The 22,189-nt window shown below is 44.0% G+C and overlaps 1 protein-coding gene and 2 long non-coding RNA genes across 12 annotated transcripts in view; 1 reads left to right on the plus strand and 2 right to left on the minus strand.

The window, feature by feature from the left end:
* The window catches only part of LOC309662707, a 228,288-nt gene that overhangs the window by 181,115 nt on the left and 24,984 nt on the right, over positions 1 to 22,189 (minus strand). The gene's annotated exons all lie outside the window — the stretch shown is intronic.
* LOC309662702 lies at positions 5,896 to 6,678 on the minus strand. The gene is made up of 2 exons (XR_014264896.1): positions 6,401 to 6,678; positions 5,896 to 6,318 (listed from the first exon to the last, which is right to left on the minus strand). It is a non-coding gene; the product is annotated as an uncharacterized lncRNA (long non-coding RNA).
* SAP130 (Sin3A associated protein 130) overlaps positions 6,707 to 22,189 on the plus strand; it is a 72,569-nt gene continuing 57,086 nt past the window's right edge. For 3 of the 10 annotated variants that reach the window (XR_014264885.1, XR_014264886.1, XM_082465676.1), the window contains exons 1-7: positions 6,707 to 6,874; positions 8,508 to 8,625; positions 15,590 to 15,825; positions 16,542 to 16,700; positions 17,917 to 18,028; positions 19,045 to 19,169; positions 20,809 to 20,933. Coding sequence is in view for 8 of the 10 variants with exons in the window: in XM_082465676.1 (XP_082321802.1) it covers positions 8,514 to 8,625; positions 15,590 to 15,825; positions 16,542 to 16,700; positions 17,917 to 18,028; positions 19,045 to 19,169; positions 20,809 to 20,933 (869 nt within the window). In the remaining 2 variants the exon portion in view is untranslated. Of the gene's footprint in view, positions 6,875 to 7,532; positions 7,554 to 8,473; positions 8,626 to 15,589; positions 15,826 to 16,541; positions 16,701 to 17,916; positions 18,029 to 19,044; positions 19,170 to 20,808; positions 20,934 to 22,189 lie in introns of those variants that run through there. The other 7 variants (XM_082465675.1, XM_082465679.1, XM_082465680.1 and 4 more) reach the window with 6 other exon arrangements.

The raw sequence follows: 22,189 nt of genomic DNA on the forward strand, positions 1-22,189 counted from the left end.
TCAGTCCCAAACTCCCAATCTATCCCTCCCCCCACCCCCAGTAACCATAAGTTCATTCTCTAAGTCTGTAAGTCTGTTTCTGTTTTGTAAATAAGCTCATCTGTATCATTTTTTAAAAGATTCCACATATAAGCAATATCATATGATATTTGTCTTTGTCTGACTTGTTTTACTTAGTATGATAATCTCCAGGTCCATCCATCTTGCTGCAAGTGGCGTTATTTCATTCTTTTTAATGGCTGAGTAATATTCCATTGTGTATATGTACCACATCTTCTTTATCCATTCCTCTGTCGATGGACATTTAGGTTGCTGATGTGTCTTAGCTATTGTAAATAGTGCTGCAATGAATATTGGGGTGCGTGTATCCTTTCAAACCATGTTTTTCTTGGAATATATGCCCAGGAGTGGGATTGCTGATTCATATGGTAGTTCTATTTTTAGTTTTTTAAGGAACCTCCATACTGTTCTCCATAGTGGCTGTATCAATTTACATTCCCACCGACAGTGTAGGAGGGTTCCCTTTTCTCCACACACTCTCCAGCATTTATTTTTGTAAATAACTTCCCACTTTAATTTCTAATTGTTTTCTGATTATAAATAAAAATGAAAATGATTTTTAAAAAAAAAGAATCATGACCCCCAAATAAATAAATGTTGGCAGTGGGCAGAGATGGGTGGGGAGCCAGAACAAAGTAAATTAAGTAGGGCATTCCTGCCCAAAGGACACTAAAGGTCATCAGTGAACTTAGGCTATGTGGCCCAGACATGAGCCCCATTCCCCAGGACAGCTGGGGATTCAAGGTTCCAGCCCCCCCAGTTCCCTGAAGTCTCAGAGCTGCTCCTCCTCCTCTTTGTCATTCACGGGGCTCCCTCTAGAGGCCAGAGTGTGCTACTGACACGATGGCCAAGTAGGAGCCCGCAGCACAAGGCGGATGATCTGTCCCATAAAGGGGCGGGAGGGAAGGAGATTTAGTATGGTCCTTGCCCACGCCTGGAAGGTATCATTCTTTTCTTTGCGGGAGTGTGGAATTCCCCCAGGGTTGGTCAGGTGGGTGAACCAAAATGGGAGTGCTGTGTGCTCGTGGAAGACAAAGCGAGTGAAGATTCCAATTACTGTAAACTGGCACACTCCACGCTGTGGGGAATGGACATGCTCCATATGGCCACTGACGGTGGGCAACGGAAATGTGGACCTCTTGGGTCTGGAGGGCCTTGTATGGGGCTACAAATCCAGGTCATGGGCTGGAAGTCTAAATAAGAAATGAAGCGGTGAGGGAAGTCACAAAAGTAAGCCAAACATCCTCAGGAGGCAGGAACAGGTCCACAGGGCCTGGGACTGAAGGTTTCCCATTCTGTGCTGCTGATGTTATTAGCTGGTTTTCTAATGGTCACAACCTCCTCGGGTGGCCTTGGGTGGCCAAGACACCTTCTTCCCACTGGTCCTCAGCAGTCCAGAAGTTGTAACCCTGTGGGTCAGTTTCCTGGGCCGAGTGTCAGGGTAGGGCCACTGTCCTTGGGCTGCACTGCAAGAGCAGAGGTGTAAACACAGAGGCAGCCTTTGGGAAGGTGTCAAGTCAAAGTTAGAACCAAAGAAGTCCTCAGTTAAAAGAAACTGGTCGGAAGGAGAGTCTTGGTCATAACCAAAACAGTGGAAGTGGAAAGAAACAGATAAGAAAGGACTCAGATGAAATGTAGCAGAGGCAGGACCTGAGTCTATAAAAATATACCTGTAGAGATTTTCTTAACCCGTTATCTGTCACAGACCCCCTTTGACAGTCTTGTGAAGCCTATGGACCCTTCTCAGAAAAATGTTCTTAAATGCATAAATACCTAGGGATCCTGGGGAAAGAAATTATATACAAACATGGTTATTATAAAAATATATTTAAAAAAACAAATTTGTGCATCGTAATACATGTGCTCCTTTATTAATATATTAACTAACAAACTAATATACTTTCAATATAGGAATGGTTGCAATTTGTGTTTTGAGATAGAGTTTGTGTAATGTGATATGAAAATATACGTGATTTTAATTGGTGACAAAGTTACAAGTACTGCTAATATTACCAAAATCTGTTACTTCTATTTACAGTGGAAGGAAATGGTAATTTTCAGGTAGACATTAGTGAAAATAAACATGTACCTTCTTCCTATCCAAGTTCACACCCCTGTAAATTCTGTCCACAGACTCCACTCCAGAACACTGTTCTAGAGTCATTTTCATAAGGAACCCATTTCTTTTCCTTAGCGCCCTACCCAGGAAAAGTGGAGCTACGGTTTCTCCAGGTTTGCCTAGTATAAGGTTTTAGTTCAATTGGCTTATATCAGAACTGGGAGGCAAAATCCTTCATTTCTTCCAGCTCAATGTTTTTCAAACATTTTGACCTACAACCCATAATAAGAAATGCATCTTGCTTTGAGACCCAGTGCACATACACACAACTGAAACTAAAATTTCACAAAACAATACTCTACTATATGTAGTATACGTATAGTACATAGTTTGCTAGGGCTGCCATAACAAAATATCACAGACTGTAGGGCTTAAGCAGTGGAAATTTATTTTCTCACAGTTCTGGAGAATGGAAGTCCAAGGTGAAAATGTCAGCAGGTTAGCTTACCCTTCCCCCTCCCCGTATCCTCAAGTCCATTCTCTAGTAGGTCTGCGTCTTTATTCCCGTCTTGCCCCTAGGTTCTTCATGACCATTTTGTTGTTGTTGTTTTTATATTCCATATATATGTGTTAGCATACGGTATTTGTTTTTCTCTTTCTGACTTACTTCACTCTGTATGACAGACTCTAGGTCCATCCACCTCACTACAAATGACTCAATTTCGTTTCTTTTTATGGCTGAGTAATATTCCATTGTATATATGTGCCACATCTTCTTTATCCATTCATCTGTCGATGGACACTTAGGTTGCTTCCATGTCCTGGCTATTGTAAATAGAGCTGCAATGAACATTGTGGTACACGACTCTTTTTGAATTATGGTTTTCTCAGGGTATATGCCCAGTAGTGGGATTGCTGGGTCGTATGACAATCACTATTTTTTTTAACTTGCTGTAACAAGTTTAAAAAACTTGGCTCGTTAAATATCCTGAATGTGTCGAAATCATGTTTCTCTATTGTTTAAAATTTAGCTAAAAACTAAACATAACATAATACAGTCAAGGAAGTGACATCTCCTCACCTTTGCCATATTCTATTGATTAGAAGAATGTCACAGGTCCTGCCACATTCAAGGGGAAGAGATTACACAAGGTCATGAACACCAAGAGGGGGATCATGAGGGGTCATCCTAGAGTCTGTCCACCATACATACTCTGGAGGAGAAAGAGTCTGAGTTTGGCCTAGGTAATAAACCAGATGAAGGTAATAAAAACAATGAATGTGAGTGAGCTCAAAAGCTTCACGTTCTTTATGCGTGTAGCTTTTAACCTATACAATAAGATTGAGATAAGTAATGGTGCTCTCATTTTACAGATGAGTTACCTGGAGGGGACTATATTTCCCTGGCTGGGGAGTTGGGCCAAGGGGAGTATCTGGACTTAGAGGAACCAAAGAGTCAGTATCATTAGACGACCCAGGCTCAGGCTGAGAACCATCCGGGTTCAGTGGCAGAGACCAAACAGAGCTTCACCCACACTTGCAGACCATCCACTGATGTTTGACTGACCACCACAGGACACTTGCATCGAGAACTTACTCTCTTTGTTGGCAGAGGGCAGTAGTTATTTGTTCTCTTGGTAACCACCCAGCAGATGTTGTGCCTGATGGTGTCTTTGTTCAATCCATCCAAACTCTCTTCTGTGCACACTATCTCCAAGAACCCAAGATACTAATAAGCCCCCGCAACTGGCAGAGGGGGCTTGAAGACCTGAGAAGTGTGGAAGGTTCACCCTGGTTGGGGTACAAGAAGGCTGTCTTCAACACGCCAAGCTCAGGGGATGGGAATCCTAAATCCTAGCAACACAACCATGGATGAAACATCTATTTTCCTTCAAGTATCCACTACATGAGGGACTAGAGACATAAGTGAATAAAGCAGAGACTGTCTCTAGTAACTAAGGAAAATTCAGATTTCATTCATGTACTACGGATGTGTTTGTGATTATACCCAGCAAACATTTATTGAATCCTTCCTGTTGATGGGAGATATAAAGATGAATAATTTTTCTCTCCGCCTAATCCAGGAAGAATACAGCGTAGATAGATTAGTGCTATAATAGAGGGACCGAAGAGTATCCACGGAAGTATCCTGTAGGGCGGGGGGGAGGAGAGGAATTTCACGGAAGGCTTCTCGGAGAAGATAAATCATTTCCTTTGCAGTTAGGCATTGGAGAATTGGCAGCACTCTGCTACATGTCTGCTGAAGAGTGAGGCCTACATAAGGCAAAGCTTGAGCAAAACCCTGGAAGCCAAGCTGTGTGGAGAATTGGTGGAAACTATGGTTGAGAGAGTACTCAACCATACCTGAGAGGTACGAGGGACTGAACTATTAAGGCCTTTGAACTGGATTTAGGGGTTTGGAATAGATTTTGAAGTCATTGGAACATCATGGATGGAAAGAACAGATTCAGAGGAATGCTTTAGAAAAAGAACTCTGCGGAGGACAGGTTCAGGGTAGGAAGAGATCTGAGTGAGGCAGTGTTAGTATAATCCAGACAGGAATTAATGAAAGGTTGAGCCGGGGCTATGGAAGCAACTGGAAAGGAGGTGCAGAGGTCCATAGGGTGACTCTGGGGGATGGAAGAGTGGAAACCAACAAGAATTAAACCAAAGGCAGGGCTTCCCTGGTGGCGCAGTGGTTGAGAATCTGCCTGCCAATGCAGGGGACACGGGTTCGAGCCCTGGTCTGGGAAGATCCCACATGCCGCGGAGCAGCTGGGCCCGTGAGCCACAACTACTGAGCCTGCGCGTCTGGAGCCTGTGCTCCGCAACAAGAGAGGCCGTGATAGTGAGTGGCCCCCGCTCGCCACAACTAGAGAAGGCCCTCGCACAGAGGTGAAGACCCAACACAGCCAAAAATAAATAAATAAATGGATAAATTGAGAAAAGAAAAAAAAAAAGTTTTCTGTAAAAAAAAACAAAAAGACAGAGAAGATGGTGATGCCATTAACCAAACCCAGAAACCAGGGGGAGGAGTACACAGGTGAGGCAAATCAATGAAGGTGCCCGATATGTTAAGTCTCAGGGGCTTGTAAGACATATTTGTGGGACTGTAGGTATACAATTCGAGAGAGAGTTATCTTGAGTTATCTTTATCACCACGCAGACAAAATACTGAGTCATTTTCGAGAACAGTATTTGAAACTGTGAGAGTGCATTAAACTAGTTAGGAAGATAGTAGAGCGCTGAGAGAGGGCTGGAGAGTGCTGTACACGTGAGAAAGAAGAAGTAGAAAGCAACTTAATAGGGACAGAAGTAGAATCAGGAGAGAGTGTGGTTCTGGTGACCAAGGGAAGAATTTTTTTTCTGAGGATAGCTGATTTACGATGTTGTGTTAGTTTCAGGTGTACAGCAAAGTGCTTCAGTTATAGACATACATATATCTATTCTTTTCCAGATTCTTTTCCCATAGGGAAGAACATTTTAAGGAGGAATTACTGTTGGTAAACTAGACAAGATGAGACCTAAGCAAGGACCACCGGGTGAGGTGAGTAGGTCACTGGCAACTTTGGGGAGCAGTTTGAGAAGAGTGGCAGAAGCAGAATGTTCTGCCTAAGGAGAAAGGAGGCTAAGGTATATCACATCAGTTACGTTTAGGGGAAATTTGAGAAGGGAAGAGTGTGAGAAAGGAAAGTGCCTTGAGGAAGGAGAGGGGGTATTTGAGATATTCTTGTAGCCACAAGCTACTCTTTTCCTAGCAAGAACACAGCACGATAGGAAGAAGGGATGCGAGCCCCATTTATTTCTTAACACAAAACTCCAGATTTAAATTACCATCAGGGAAGTGAGGAGGGGGACATCATCTCTATTGTCAGATTCAGATTTTGCTCCGGCAGCTTTGGCTAAGTCTACTGCAGCTGTACAAACTCCATCCCTCCACCCCAGACAAAACAACAAAACACCACCGCCTCCCTCCGCTTCTTCGTAATCTGGAAAAACCGAGCAGGTGCACCGTGCCGGAGTCCTGCGCCAAAGACCCCTCTCCGAGCCGGCTTTAACCCGAAAGTGCTCGGCTCCCGAGCGGGTCCGGCCTGGTGTGCAGCTCCCGACGCAGCGCGCCGGGCGCAAACCCGACAGGGTCGCTTCAGTTCCGCCCACCTGATCCTCCCACGATGCTCAGGCTTTGCGGGCCGTGGCCTCTGTGGGGACATCAAGAACAGTCAGGAAAACCCTCGGCCCAGCCTGCAGCCCCTTCGGCCCGCTGCAGTCGGCCTCCATTACCTTTTCCCGCGCCGCACCGCCCTCGGGAAAATGAAACCTTGTGCCGTCAGCTGAGGCAAAAGGGTATGAGCTTTTCACTAGGCAAAGAGAAAATGCAGAACCGACTCTACATAGCAAAGGGGTGTGTTGCCCCTGCCCGGTCGCCCGGACGCCCCGCCCAGGCCCGCCCTCTCGGCACCGGGGACTACATTTCCCAGAGGCCTCAGCGGCCCCGAGGGGCAGGCCTGTCCGCTCTCCGCTCACACTGAGCGGTGACTGGCTTCTCCGGAGGAGGGCGGGGCCTACCCCAGCCAATGGGTGAGAGGCTCGTTACGGCGGCGGAAGCAGCGGCGCTGGGCTGAGGGGTGGGGGGCAGAGTGCTAGCGCCTCGGCGGCGGCGGCGGGTCCGGGAGCCCGAGGACGCCGGCCCCACAGGCGGAGAGCGCACGAGAGCGAGCTCGAGGCGGCGCGGCGGCCACTCGGCGCAGCACTCAGGTAATGGCGGGACGGGCGCCTGGGAGCGGAGGGGAGGAGAGGGGAGGAGACGAGGGGGCGGGGCGGCCGAGCCGGGCTGCAGCGTCCTTCCCGCTGCGCGTCCCCGGGGAAGGGCAGCGGTCCCTCGTCTCCTGCTGCGCAAACCTGGGCTCTTTCCCGAGCTGAGCACAGAGGTTGGGCCGGCGGCAGAGGCCGGGTGTCCTGTGGCAAGGAAGGGAGAGGCGTCGGGAGGGCTGGGCTGATTCGGGCGTGGGGGCGTGGCGGGCGTGGGCCTTGGCGGGGAAGCTGAGAGGCCGGGGGAGCGCGGGCGGGCGGGCGGCCCAGGGAGTTTGGCTCCTGGAGCAGTTTAAAGTGACTCTCCACATCCGGGCCCTGCGCCCGCCGCTTTCAGACCCTGACCGAGGCGGGGCCTCCGAGCTCCCCGCCCCTTTCGCCTGCGGCGCTTGTCTGCCTCTGCCATTGGCTTAGCCTCGAGAGGTTTGGGCTGCCCCGGCGAGGCTCGCGCCTGATTGGCTGGCAGTCGGCGGGAGGGTGGGGCGGGATCTCAGCGCGCAGGCAGCGCTGGATTGGTGCGGGCCCCGGACTGACGCGCCCGGCGTGGGGCCAATGGGCGGGCGGGGGAGGTAGGGGCAGGTTCGGGGGAAGAGGACTGGAGCGCAGCGGCAGCCGGGCGGCGGGGGTGAGCGGGGCCGGCGGGGCTGGACAGCGGCGGGCCCGAGGCGCGCTGCGGCACGAGTCGTCCCCGCGACCTCGGAGCCCAGCGCTGCCACCGAGATGGGTCCTCCGCGGCACCCCCAGCCCGGCGAGGTGGAATCGGGAGGGGCGGGCGGCGGGCGGCGGCAGGTAAAGGGCACACTGGTCCCGGGGCTCCTCAGAACGCCTGCCCCCCTCCCCAGGGATGGAGTCTCAGAGACCCGGAGTGTCTGGAGACCTGTGTTCTCCGATCTCAGCGGGGGGCTTCAGGGTGGGGGCAGGATTGCGGGCGTATCGGGGATATCGGCTCCTGAGGGAAGAGTGGGGGTCGGTTTTAGGGAAAGTGGTGAAGATCTCGGTTCCCTTTGGCTCAGGGGGGGCTCTGTGAAAGGGGCGGGGGAGAAATCCGTCAATGGAGGCCTGTGCAGAAAAGCGTTCGAGAATTCTTTTCGGATCAGGTCTTGATGGAAGGTTTCTGATCCCTTCTTAGGACAGGGCATCTGCCTCCGATTCCTCTTGTGACACACTGATGACAGTTCTGTTCACCTTGGTGTGAGGCTTAAGTGTTTCAAAGGCACATGCCATTTGTCATGAAACTTTACACAGAAGTATATATATTGTGTTAAGACCTGTCACGTGGATGTTATACACAATGTAGTGTCGACTTTTTCTTGTGGCAATCCACAGGTATTGGGGGGCGGTGTCATAATATCCCCCAGCACCACATAAACGATTTTACCATTAATTGAACCTGTGTACATCAAAAACTTAAACAGCTTACACCATTTCTGCACTGTATGTTGAATACAAGTATCATTTTAGATAGATGATGCTACATTTGCTTTTCTAAGGGAAGATGTCGGTACTAAAAATGCTTTACTTTCTCCTTATTGATTCTAATATCAGAATCCAGTAATGACCATATGCCTATGCACTGCAGGTGGAAATGAGTTCTCAACAGTTTCCTCGGTTAGGAACCCCCTCCACCGGGCTAAGCCAGGCTCCTTCACAGATAGCCAACAGTGGTTCTGCAGGATTGATAAACCCAGCTGCAACAGGTGAGATGTGTGATATTTTTCTATATTGCTTCCTGCTTTAAAAATATTGCCAGTTTTCTAATTTAAAAATAAGCAAATTCTTTGTGGGATTTTAGTAAATACTAGATTATCAAATTTGAAAAAAGGATATATTACAGTCCTAATTTAAATAGGGCTTTCTTTCTTCCTGTTTTAACCACTTGATTCACATGTTCAGAGTGTACATGAAACTTATAGTGAAGCACGCCTACAGGAACTATTTTTTTAAATGTATTAATGTGTTCTTATTTAATTAAGGCCCAGAGGTGTAATAATAATGCCATGAGGGAATGCAAAGGTGTGTAAGGCATAGGTCTTGCCTTTCAGGAGCTTACTGTATAGGAAAAGAGATTTTAAAAAGATGTGTATACGCACATATACGCAGTTTGGTTTTTAGTTGTATACTTTTTGAATGCTGAAGATCAGTGGCCTCAGCTGGTGATGGTTTTGCCCCCCAGGGAATATTTGGCGATGTCTCCATACACTTTTAGGTGTCACAAGTAGGGGGTGCTCTTGGCATCGGATATTTAGAGGCCAGGGATGCTGCTACGTACGCGCCGTTAAGCAGGACAGCCCCCAGCCCCACAGCAGAGTACCTAGTCCAGTCAGCAGTGCTGAAGTTGAGTTACTCCTTCAAGTAATTCTGTATTCCGTGTACCAAGTGGAAAGGTGGCGTTGCAAAGTGAAGTAAGGTACTCCTTTTTTTATTCCTTTCTTTACTGCCTGATTTCTATGTTGCTCATTATGGCAGATGGTACTACCATCTACTTATTGCTCAAACCAGAAACTCAGGCATGGTGTTTAATTGTTCTGTCTTTGTCTGTCACCTGTGAGCTGTGGCCTCCTTCCTATTGCTTCGCCTCCTTCCTGCCAACCTAGTTTTTGTTACAAATTTATTTTAGTTCTCTTTAGACTTGAAGTAACTTTAAGCTACTTTATTCCTCCTGCTTAATAGTAGCTGCTCATATTTTCTGAACAGATGATAAGTTCTCAATCTTCTTGACCTTGGGACTTTACACAGTCCAGTTTTGTTTTGTTTGCCACAGTCTTTCTTCTTCCTTTGCACACTTATTTATCTGGCTAACTCTTTGTTCTTCTTTGAGGTTTCCTCTCAGATGTCACTTTCTCTGGGAAGTCTTTACTGACTCCCATCATCCACTGCAACTCAAGGTCGGGCCTCCTCCTAGAATGAAGGCCAGGACTTTTCTGTCCATGCTCCTTTGTATGTGCTATCCTTGCTACAGGGTAGAGGTCAACAAATTCTTATAGAGCCACTTCAAGTTCCTGACCCCTTAACAAAGATTTCTGACAGTGTTTTATCTTTTGTGTGAATTCACCGTGGAATTTTTTTTTTTTTTTTTTTTTTTTGGCCAAGCTGCATGGCTTGCGGGATCTTAGTTCCCCAACCAGGGATTGAACCCAGGACACAGCAGTGAAAGCGCCAAGTCCTAACCACTGGAGTGCCAGGGAATCCTCACAACAGAATAATTTAAAGGAGCATAGCTAAAGAGAATATTTTTGAACATCTATTTGCAAGAATTATACTGCTCATTAAAAAGGGTATCAATTAGCAATAATTGCCCTCAGACTTTGTTGAGAAGGAAATCATTGACTTAGACCAAAATTGTCTATAATTTTACTTCTGAAATGTGTATGTTGTTTCCTTCAGTTGCTCTAAAAAGAAAATAAAAGTTTTCCTTAAGTAGTTAGATGTCTTTCTATATTTCCTGTTGCTCTCACTGGAAGAAGTAATTTGGGATCCTACGCATGTCAGGATTTCAAGTACATGTTCACAGTACAGAAGTATAGATTACAACCAGTTCTCTTAACTACTGCTTCAAGGTTCTTTTCTGATAAAAATAAACAACTTCAAATACCTAGAAGGAAATGATACATGGTTGCAAAAAGAGCTTAGTGGAAAATGGTCAGTGCCTTATATCTTAAAAGAAAATGTCAAAAATCAAAGTCTTCCTGGACAGATAGGTTTGGGGGAAAGTTATGAAATTGTCCAGTTCCTTTAAACTTTTAATTAGGGGAAAATCTGGGCAGTGGGGAAGGTTAACAATCAGTTGATAATGGAAAGACAGAAGTAAAACTCTTTATTCACAAGCATCACGTATACAGAAAATACTAAATGTTTTTTAAAAGCTGTTAGAACTAATAAGTGAAATTACGAAAGGTTGCAGGATAAAAGTTCAGTGTACAGAAATCAATTATATTTCTAAATACTAGTAATGAATAGTGAAATTTTTAAAATGTCATTTACAGTAGCATTAAAAAAAAAAACCCACAAAATACTTAGGAATAAGTTAACAAAATATGTGTATGACCTGGGATTAGAAAACTATGTAAAACATTGCTGAGAGAAGTTAAAGACCTAGATAAATGAAAAGATCTTTCACGTTCATGGATTGGAAAACTCAGTATTTTCCTTTACCCAAAGGGATCTGTAGATTCAAATGAATCTTAATCAAATTCACATCAGGTACTTTTCTAAAAATTGAATCTAAAATTGAATCTAAAATTTATGTGAAAACCAAAGGACCTAGAATAGCCAAAGCAATTTAGACAAAAAAGAAGAAGAAAGTTGGGGGACTCCACTGCCTTACTTCAAGACTTGGTATAAAGCTGCACTAATCAAGACAATGTGGTATTAGCATAAATCACTGGATCATTGGTACAAACTAGAGGATCCAGAAATAGACCCACACATAATGGTCAATTGATTTTTGATAAAAGTACATAGATAATTCAATAGGGGAATGATAGTCTTTTTAACAAAGTAGTGCCAGAACACCAGAATATCCATATGAAAAAAATAAACCTTGACCTTTACTTCCACTATGCACATAAATTAACTCGAAATGTATAATTATGGACCTAAATATAAAACTTAAAATTTCTAAAAGAAAATATAGGAGAAACTGTTTGTTACCTTAGAGTAAGTAAAAATTGCTTAGGGCACAAAAAACACTGATTAAAAGGAAGCAACTAATACACTGTACTTCATCAACATTAAAAATGACTGCTCTGCAAAAGACACTGTTAGTAAAATAAAAAGGCAAGCCACCAAATGGGAGAAGACATTTGTGATAAATGTGTTAGCAAAGGACTTACATCTGGAATATATAAAAAACTTGTAACTCAATAGCAAAAAAGGCAAACAGCTTGTTTTTTTGTTGTTAGTTTGTTTGTTTTTAAGGGACGAAATATGTGAATAGACACTTTACCAAAGATGCTATATAAAGGCCAGATAAACACAAAAGATATTCAACTGTATTACTCCTCAGGACAATGCAAATTAAAACCACAGTGAGGACCTACTATACACCCACTAGAATGACTAAAACAAAAAGACTGACAATACCGAGTTTTGACGTGTTTGTCGAGCAAGCAGAACCCATGCATTGGTGGGAATGCAAAGTAATCTAGCCACTTTGGTAAGCAGTTTGGCACAGTATGTTAAAACATTTAACGTAAGCTTACCGTACAACCCAGCAGTCTCATTCCTAGGTATTTACCCAAGATAAATGAAAATGTGTGTCATACATACAGTGACTTCTCCTTCAGTGTTCATAGAAGCATTATTCGTAATAGCCAAACCCTGGAAAGAACCCAGATTTTACCAACTGGTGACTGGATAAGCAAAGTTTGGTTTAATCCATACAGTAGAATACTACTCAGTGGTAAAAAGAAGCAAACTAGCATTATACACAGTAACGTGGATGAATGTCAAAAGCATTTTACTGAGAGAAAGAAGCCAGACCCAAAGGACCACATACTGTGTGGTTCTATTTCTATGAAATTCCAGAAAAGACAAAGCAGTGGTGGTAGAACCATCCATAGATCAGTGGTTTCTAAGGAGTAGGGGTGGGAGGGAGGGAATTGACTGCAAAGGGGCATGAACGAACTTGTTAGAGTAAGGGAAATGTTCTATGTCATGATTGTGTTGTGATTACAGTACTGAATACATTTGTGAAAATTTAGTTTTATACAAAAAATTAGTAGACTTTATATGTAAATTTTACCTCAGTTAATAATAAAGCTGATTGATTAAAAAATGGATAAGATATGAACATATACTTCACAAAGGAAGATGTATATGAATGGCCTATGGTCACATAAAAAGAAGTTCAACATTACCAGTCAGCATGGAAATGTTAATTAAAACCACAATGAGATACCCAGTACACACCCACTAGAATATCTGTGTGTCAAGAATCCGTGAGGATGAGGAACAACTGGACCGCTAATGCACTGCCGGTGGGAACATGAGATAATACAACCACTTTGGAAAGTACTTTGGCAGTTTCATATAAAGTTTACCATTTGACCCAGCCATTCTGCTCCTAACTTGTTGGTGAGAATGTAAAAAAAAAAAAAATAATTGAACTCTCTTTAGAATAGCCATTTTATTGTACGCAAATTATACCTCGATAAAGTGGTTTTAAAAATCAAAATTTTTTAAAAATCTGAATGACCTAGGAGAAGGGTCAATGTATAGCAGAATATAAAATATATTAATCTTTTCTCCCAGCACTTTTTTCCTCCAAGAGAAAATTTCTGATTTTTTTTCCTGAGGAGATCATTGAACAAGGACTCAGAGTACATATGGATATTTATTCTAGAGTTGTAGACAATAGCAAAAATTTGGAAATAACCTAAAAGCTCATCAATGATATAAATGGTTTAAAAAGGTATAGTACATCTATTCAATAGAATTTCATTTAGCACTTTTGAAATAATGCGGTGTATATTCTATATTACTTAGCAATTCCACTCTTAGGTGGAATCCAATAGAAATGGTAATGTTCACCAAAAGACATACACATGAATATTACTAGCATTCCTATTCATAATAGTAAAAAAAACTGAAAACTAACTGGGAGTAAAATGGATAATTTGTAATTTATTCAAGCAATGGCATACTGTACTGAGAATGAAAGAGCTACGGCTACATGCAATAACACGCACAGATCTCATACCTGTAAGTGAGAGAGACAAGAACCGGGTACATTTGTTACGAGTGTGTTTATATAAGTTCAAAAACAGACAACAGTAGCCTATAGCTTTAGAGGTTAGCACAGTGAGTGTCACTGGGAGGGAGAGCGACTGGAATCAGGCTGAGCAGGGGCTTATGGGAACCAGTAGCGTTCTGCTTGTTGATCAGGGGCTGGTAACTCACGAGTTCTCCCTTTGTAAAAGCTCACTGAGCTATACACTTGTCTTTAGGAAGGTTATAGTTAAATAAAAAGTAAATAAAAACCCACCTAAAATTACAGAGCTGAGAAGTGTCTGACGTTTTACCAAAATAGTAACTTGGTGCCTTTAGGGGATAGACTTTGGGAGCAGCTTTACTTTCTTTATAGTTTTCCAAGTAATTAAAATTTTTTACGTAAGTATAATCTTTATGTTCAGAAAAATAATGTCAGTGTTGTTTTGGGAAAATGATAGTGCAAATTAATATTTTCACAGACTCTCCTCTTTCATTACATGAGTTCCTTGATTTTTAATAAATTTTTTTTATCAGTGTGTTCTGAATTCACAGCATTTTAAAATTTATTTTTAGTTTTATTTATTTTTGGCTGCGTTGGGTCTTCCTTGCTGTGTGTGGACTTTGTCTAGTTGCAGCGAGCGGGGGCTGCTCTTCGTTGCGGTGCGCAGTCTTCTCATTGCGGTGGCTTCTCTTGTGGCAGAGCATGGGCCCTAGGCTCACGGGCTCTAGAGCGCAGGCTCAGTAGTTGTGGCACACGGGCTTAGTTGCTCCGTGGCATGTGGGGTCTTCCCGGACCAGGGATCAAACCCGTGTTCCCAGCATTGGCAGGCAGATTCTTAACCACTGCGCCACCAGGGAAGTTCCAGTTCCTTGATTTTTTTAACTTAATTTTTAAATACGTTACATGTTGTCATGGCCCAAAATTCCAAAAGAAAAAGAGTATACACTGAAAAATATCTCTGCTTCCTGTCCCCCACTCATCCACTTTCTTTCCATTCAGGCAACCAAGATGCTTTGCAGATATGTTATCTATATACAAATATAAATGTATTTGTATTTGTGTGTATTTTATTTACTTTTTTTCTGTTCTGTACCTTGGTATTTTCATGTATTTTTTTCATAATATATATATATTATACATTTTCCCATAAGAGTACCTAAAAAGCTTTCTTGTTTTATTTTTATAGTTGCATGGTAGCCTATTGTGTGAGTATACCATAATTTATATAACCAGTCCCCTATTGATGGACATGTAGGTTTTTCGGTTCCTTTGCTAGTATAAAAATACTGAAACAAATAACTTGTACCTGAGTCATTTTACACACATGCTGTGTATCTATAGGGTACAGTCATGCAAGTGGAATTGTTGAGTCTCAAAGGGTGCATGCATTGTAATAATGATAGAGCTTTACTTGTTCACTCTGTAGGGATTTGGACTGAGAAATTGGTTACCTTTTTTTTTTTTTTTTTTTTTTTGGGCCGCACCACACAGGATGCAGGACCTTAGTTCCCCGAACAGGGGTCAGACCCGTGCCCCGTGCAGTGGAAGCATGGATTCTTAACCACTGGACCGCCTGGGAAGTCCCCAAGTCACCTTTTTAATATTAGGTTTTTATAACTTTTTAAATATTTTAAATGAAATTGTCTTATATCTTATATTACAATTTCAAGTATTTGAGGTCATTCAATAGTTTTCAGGCCCTTTGTTCATAGGAGTAGGAAATTGCAATATTTAAAACAAGTCCCATGTTCCATAGATGTGACTTTCCAGTTTGCTATCCATCAGGGGAATTTGGTGCCCAAATTTTCCTTGTTAAGAAAATCTCACAAGGAAATGGTCAGTTTATCAACCCTGAAACTTAACTGCAAGTGCCACTCTTATATGTGCTGTTCTGTTATTTGATATCGGAAGGGCATGACACGCTGTTTCACCCTTCATGTCTTCACTAGTCAACGATGAATCTAGTCGAGATGCTGAAGTCACTGCCAGGGAGCACGTGGGTTCCAGCAGCTCCCTACAGCCCCGTGAAGAGAAGCAAGAGCCTGTCGTGGTAAGGCCCTATCCACAGGTGCAGATGTTGTCTACACACCATGCTGTTGCATCGGGCACACCTGTCACAGTGACAGCCCCACCAGCACATCTGACGCCAGCAGTGCCACTCTCATTTTCGGAGGGACTTATGAAGGTAATGGAGAGGTTTAAAATTTCACATTGAACGACAGCTAAAGACTGGCTAGTATTTCTGACAGTGCTCACAGAGTCTTAGGCTGTATCCTAGGATCATAGCTTTTTCTTTTTGACCTATCAGTTCAGCGCCTCTCTGTAACTCAGAGTGCCGCTGTTCTGCAGTGCCTAGTCTCGTGCCGCTGGGCAGTTGGCATCACAGGATCTTTTCTCGTACCCATTTTGACGTTGGTTTTATTTCAAGCTATGGGCATGCTAGTGTAGCTTTTATCTTGGAGTGGCACTCTTCTCCAAGGTTTTGTTTTGATAGCTTGCTAATTTGGGTGTATCAGAATATCGCCTTGTGTATTAACCATATGGATATGTGTCAGCTACTGGGAGTTTTGTTTACTTCCACCCAAACTTGGGAGGCAGCACGGTATAGAAGAAAGAATGTGGGCTGTGAGCCATACAGATCTGGGCTTTATTCCCAGTTCTAGTTTTTACTGTCTGTGTGGCTTTAAGCAAGTGACTTAGCCTTGCTTTGTATGTTTCCACATCTGTAACATGGAAATGCTAGCACTTCAATGGAAAGGCTGTGATGCTAAGAGGTAAAATACATAAGGCTTCTGGCATCTTTCCTGGCACTCCCCAGGTTTGATTTGTGTACGTATATAGAATGAAATGCATCACTAGTAAAAAGCTGTTGATATGTTTCGTGTGGTTTTCTGTTTGCAGCCGCCCCCGAAGCCCACCATGCCTAGCCGTCCCATTGCTCCTGCTCCACCTTCTACCTTGTCACTTCCCCCCAAGGTTCCAGGGCAGGTTACCGTTACCATGGAGAGTAGCATCCCTCAAGCTTCAGCCATTCCTGTGGCAACAATCAGTGGACAACAGGTTTTTTTCCTCTTAATTTGCTGATTTTCAAACTGAGATGCCAAACTGTTGATCATTATTTATTGAATGCCAGCAGTACATTAGGCACTGGACTAAATAAAAAATTAACTGGTCACTGGTATCTGCAAGGGGACGAGAGTAGAGCGGACAGAGAAGGATGGCATCGGGAGTAGGACCAGTATGCACCGTGGTCTTGTCATTTAGCCCGTACGTAGTGAGTGTCTGCTGTGTACGAGGCACCACCTGCAGTGTGAGAAGCAGATCTAGATAAGGCAGCCCGTGACCTTGAGGAGCACAGGAGTCCGGTCGTGCCGGGTTACAGGTCCAGAACTCTCGTGGGCTGAGAGCAGCCTCGCAGCAGTAGTGCTTCTCTAAGCTTATTCTCTGAGGAGAGGGATGTGTACCTCTTGGGCGACTGGCAGGTTCCCTCAGCAGCCTGCCAGTTGTGAACATTTATTTTAAAGTCTCATGTTGTAACTTAATTTTTTTTTTTTTGAAATTGCAGTCCTCCTCCATAATATGTATTTGATTTATTTAAATATTTTAAATTACTTACCAATGAAAACTGAATCTCACAACTCACTCCCGTCAAGGTTTTAGGAAAAAAATGGTATTCCAAAAAGATGCACTGTGGTTTTTGTCCTTTTGTCATACTGCTGAGTCCTCCCAGAAGTGCTGGAATGTCCACCTGAGAAGCACTGGCACCAGGGTTGGGCAGGTGTGAGGAAGGGACACTTAGGGGTGAGCTGAAGAACTGACGGGGGAGTGCCCGTTGGATGCTGACTGAATTTACTTAGAAATCCTGGCTAGCATAAAGAATGCATGAGTGCAGTGGCGTGTAAAGGAAGTAGTGAGAATAAGAAAAAATAAGCTGTAGGCCAAGACAAAGGAAACAAGGGTAAAAGACTAATACTGAAGATGAGAGTGTCTGAAAGTGGACAGTCAGGTGTGTCATCAGTGACAGGAATCTAACACCTAGCTAGACTCAAGGCAGTTGACGGGTCCTCCCTGCCCTGTACCCCACGCCTGCTGGCTCAGGGCATCGTGCAGTGCGCTGTGAAAAGAAAACTAAGTGTCCTTTCCCTTGGGGTGCTCGCTGTCTAAGAGGAACGACGTGACCCACATTTGGAGGCAGCTGACTTCCTAGAAGCAATGGCTAAGCACCCGTGGCTAAGACCAGGCACGTGGGAATAACGTCGCCTCCTGTTTCTTGCAGGGACATCCCAGTAACCTGCATCACATCATGACCACGAACGTACAGATGTCTATCATCCGCAGCAACGCACCTGGGCCCCCTCTTCACATTGGAGCTTCTCATTTACCTCGAGGTAAAGGCTGCATGTTTTCTTCAGACTCTTGAAATGCAGTGACAGGTATACGTTTGGTAGAAGATACAGTAACACAAAGCATATCCAGAATGAGCTTTTTAAAGCTGCAGGGCAGCAGAAATAAACTTAGATTAACGCACGTTCTTAGTGTGGCCTAATGGGTGCTTATTATAGTTGTATTGCAACACATATGTGTCTGTGTGTAAACTCAGAGCAATTCAAATTTTCTGTATGGTCTAAAAATTGTCCTTTATACTAAGGAACTCCTGAAAGCTGTGGTAGTGTAAATATGGGCTTCATTTTTAATAAATAAGTCACAAATGTTAATACTGAGTATTTCTGAAGTTTAGTGAAAATGCTTAGTCAGATCTTTTTATTCACATGGCAATAAGATGAATTTATTCTTCCAATTAAGTTCTCATAGGTTGTAAGGTATTAAGTTTAATGAGTTTTTTCAATTACTTGATCAGAAATTGTTACCTTCTATTGGAGAGGATAAAATTATTGTCGGCAAAATCAGGCGAACGAATACTCTCTCTCAATGTAACTTAGTGGTTCTCAGAGTGAGGTTCACAGACTGCAGGGGGATCTGTGTGAGGATGAAACTAAGACATGTGCCCTTTTGTCAGTGCTGATATTGGCACTGATGGTGCAAAGGCAGTGGTGGTTCAAGTGAACTCTCACTGGTGGTTAAACTGCTGCAGCCTTGGCTTGAATCAGGGTAATAGCAGCACCGTGCTGTGCTTCACTGCTACATACTTGCAGTTTTTAAAAAAAAAAAAAAAAAAGCCAGTTTCATTTAAGAACACCCTTGAAGAAGCAATACAGATTATCAGTCTTACGAAATCTCAGCCCTTGAGTGCACGTTCTCTTAATTTTCTATATGATGAAATGGGAAGTATACATAAAGCACTTAAGCTGAATACTGACATACTGAGCTTATAGGGAATATAATTGTAGCTATTTAAATCATGAGCCCGGAAGCCATACTAATAAAAAAAATACTGTTTTTCCAGGTGCAGCAGCTGCTGCTGTGATGTCCAGTTCTAAAGTAACCACGGTCCTGAGGCCGACCTCCCAGTTGCCAAATGCTGCTGCAGCTCAGCCGGCAGTGCAGCACATCATTCACCAACCAATCCAGGCACGCCAGGGTTGTGGGCAGCCAGCCGGCAAGCGTTAAGCGCCTACTCTGAGTTATTCACTGCTTGGCACTGTGCGAGTCCTTGAACCTCAAGCGACTTTGGATCTAGTTGCCAAGATGTAGAGAAGGCTGAATTATATACAGTGTCACGTGATCCGCTGTAGGAATTTAGGAGAGAGGTAGTAAGGGAAGGCTTTTGGTTGGGATGGGTGTGGCAGTGGGGATTCTGAGACGTGAAGGGCACGTGAAGGGGGGCAGCCCTCTGAACAAGGCAAGGAAGATAGTGGTGGTTGTACACAATGTGGAGTAAAGACTAGTTAGAACTAAGGGATTCTAGTTTGGATCGGGGTGTGTGAACCCCTAAACATTTTATGCACATATATATGCTTCTTGAGGAAGACGGTCCATGCCTTTCAACTTTTTTCAAGGAAATCTGTGGCCTCAGTACTACTGAAGTATATCGTGTTACTGCGTGATACCGTGTCTGTCTCTAAATTCGGGACTCTAAGATGAAGACTGTAAACTTGGATTTTGTGCACAGCAGAGAGCTACTGCGTCTTTGGAATGTACTGATATATGGTCAAAGAAATCTCTTTGAAAGATTAATCTAGCTGAATTGCGTACAGAAGGTAGAAGTTCAGTGCCTTTGGGGCCAGACTGGTAGCATGTATGAAATAGCTGGGTTTAAGGTACTACGGAAGAGTGCTGACTGGGACGCGGGGTAAGATATGTCTATCCTGGAGCTTTCACATTAAACAAAATAAAAGACCTTGCTAGTAATAAAACACATTTGGAGACTGATTAGGGCCCCAGGAGTAAAATGGTAGGAAGGGTTGGAGAAAGAGGAGAACCAAGGTCAGGAGCTCAGTAGTGAGGAGGACAGCACAGCAGTCCTAGTGTGAGAGGACAGGCTGCGAGAGCAGCGCCAGGGGGACGAGGTCTGCAGGTGAGAAACAGATCAAGAATGGGCAGGGTTTGCTGAGTTAACCTGCACGTGGCAGGAGCAGGAAAGAAGGACTACTCAGAAGAGCTCAGATGACTGGAGAATCTGACAGTGGGCAAGCGGGTGAAGCCCAGTGTGGAACTCGTTTGTCAGGTGAAGATTTTAACACACAGGGGAAGTGTATCCATATGGAAACATCTAGAAAGCATCTGGGCACCCTGCACCTTCTGCTGGTAAAGAATGCTGTTACCACGTGTTTGCCTTTTTTGCCCTCAGATGGCATGAGAGCCAGCATCCAGTTCTGAGTAGGCCCTCTGTGGGAAGCCCTAGGTTGTGTCGTCATGAAAAGTGTCTGCTCTAGGACCAGCGACAGCTCTGTGGGAACTAGAGCTGAAGGGCTAGATTCCAGTCTGTACTAATCGTAGGACAGAATTTTGAGTCTGGTCATATTCGAAAAGGAGGGGCTTGTGTACTGTCCAACCAGAATTGGATTTTTTGGGATAATTCTGGCTCTTGGACTTCTAACAACCTATCTGGAAAGAGAACTCGGTAATGAGAATGGTGAGAATTTATTTTCATTTGGACATAAACGCCCTTATTTCGAGGCCCAGTTTTCAAATTATACTTGCAGTGTTTTTGGCATACTATATTTTGCTTTTGTTTTCAATGAAATATGTTTTTCTCTTCTCTTGGTAGTCTCGTCCACCTGTGACCACCTCTAATACCATCCCTCCTGCTGTGGTAGCAACTGTGTCGGCCACCAGAGCTCAGTCTCCAGTCATTACTACAACAGCAGCCCATGCCACTGATTCCGCACTTAGGTATACTCGGGGGTTTGAAGATCAGCCATCCTGCCATCCTCCCTCCTTCTCTCTCCTTTTCTTTTCCTTCCTTCATTCAACTCAATAAATATTTATTGAGTGCTTTTTTCTTTTTTTTAATGAGCTGTGTTGTGTTCTAGACACTGAGGGTAAAGCAGTGAACAAATAAAAAGAAATTCTTGCCCTCATAGAGTTTCTGTTTGTAGGAACTGTGGCTGGAGACATACAATAAAAAAATATGTAGTTTTTTAGGTGGCAAAGAGTGCTTTGGGGAAAAATTAGGTAGGGCGAATGGGATTTGGAGTGACAGGGTAGGCAGTGCGGGGAGCTTACTGTGTCATACAAGGTGATCAGGAAGGGCTTCGTTGATAAGAATGCAGTTGAACAGAAAATGGAAAGATGTGAAATGAGCCATATGGCTGTCTGGGATAAGAGTGTTCTAGGCAGTGGGAACAGTAAGTGCAAAGGCCCTGAGACAGGAGTATGTTTACCACATAAAGGGGCAGCAAGAGGCTAATGGTAGGAGAGTGGCCAGAGATTATTTTAGGAGGTAGCAAGGTCCCCAGGTCATGCCGAGCCTTATGAACCACTCTGAGGATTTGGCCTGTGCTGGGGGGCAATGGGAAGCTTTAGCAGAGTTTGGAACAGAGCAGCGCCATGATCTGAAGTAGCTGCATCAGCCTGGTTGCTGGAGAGAGTAGGCTGTGGGGAGGCAAAGTTGGAAGCAGGTTGTTGCGAAGAGTATGGCAGGAATCCAGGAGAGATGGTCGTTGGAGGTGGAAAGATGTGGTTAGATTCTGAATAGAACTTTGAAGATAGCGGAGGGGATTTCTGAGGAATCACGTACGGGGTTATTAGAGAATGAGAACAGTCAGGCTTATGCCAGGGCCGGTTGGCTGTGCAGCTGGGAGAGTGGAGTTGCCTAAACTTGGGATGGGGAAGAATGGGAGGAGTAGGTTTGGGGAGGAATTCCAGACTCTGGTTTGGGGCATGTTTAAGGTTGTGCTGACTTTTGAGCACCCAAGTGGAGATGTTGAGAAGGCTTAATATATGAGTCTGGAGTCCACAGAAGAGTTTGGGAGGAGGTGATTTAGGAAGGCAATGTAGATGGGGAGGAGGTTTATGAGAGAGAAGATGGCTCCCAGTTGAGAGGGCTGTCGAGGGAAGCAGCGTTCTCAGGGAGAACCAAGATTCATTAGGGCAGGAAGATAGTGGATATAGTCACAGAAGAGGTTGAGGATACAGGAGATTTTGCT

This window comes from Balaenoptera physalus (genome assembly GCF_965194825.1).
Source record: "Balaenoptera physalus genome assembly, chromosome: 6".
Taxonomy (NCBI): Eukaryota; Metazoa; Chordata; class Mammalia; order Artiodactyla; family Balaenopteridae; genus Balaenoptera; species Balaenoptera physalus.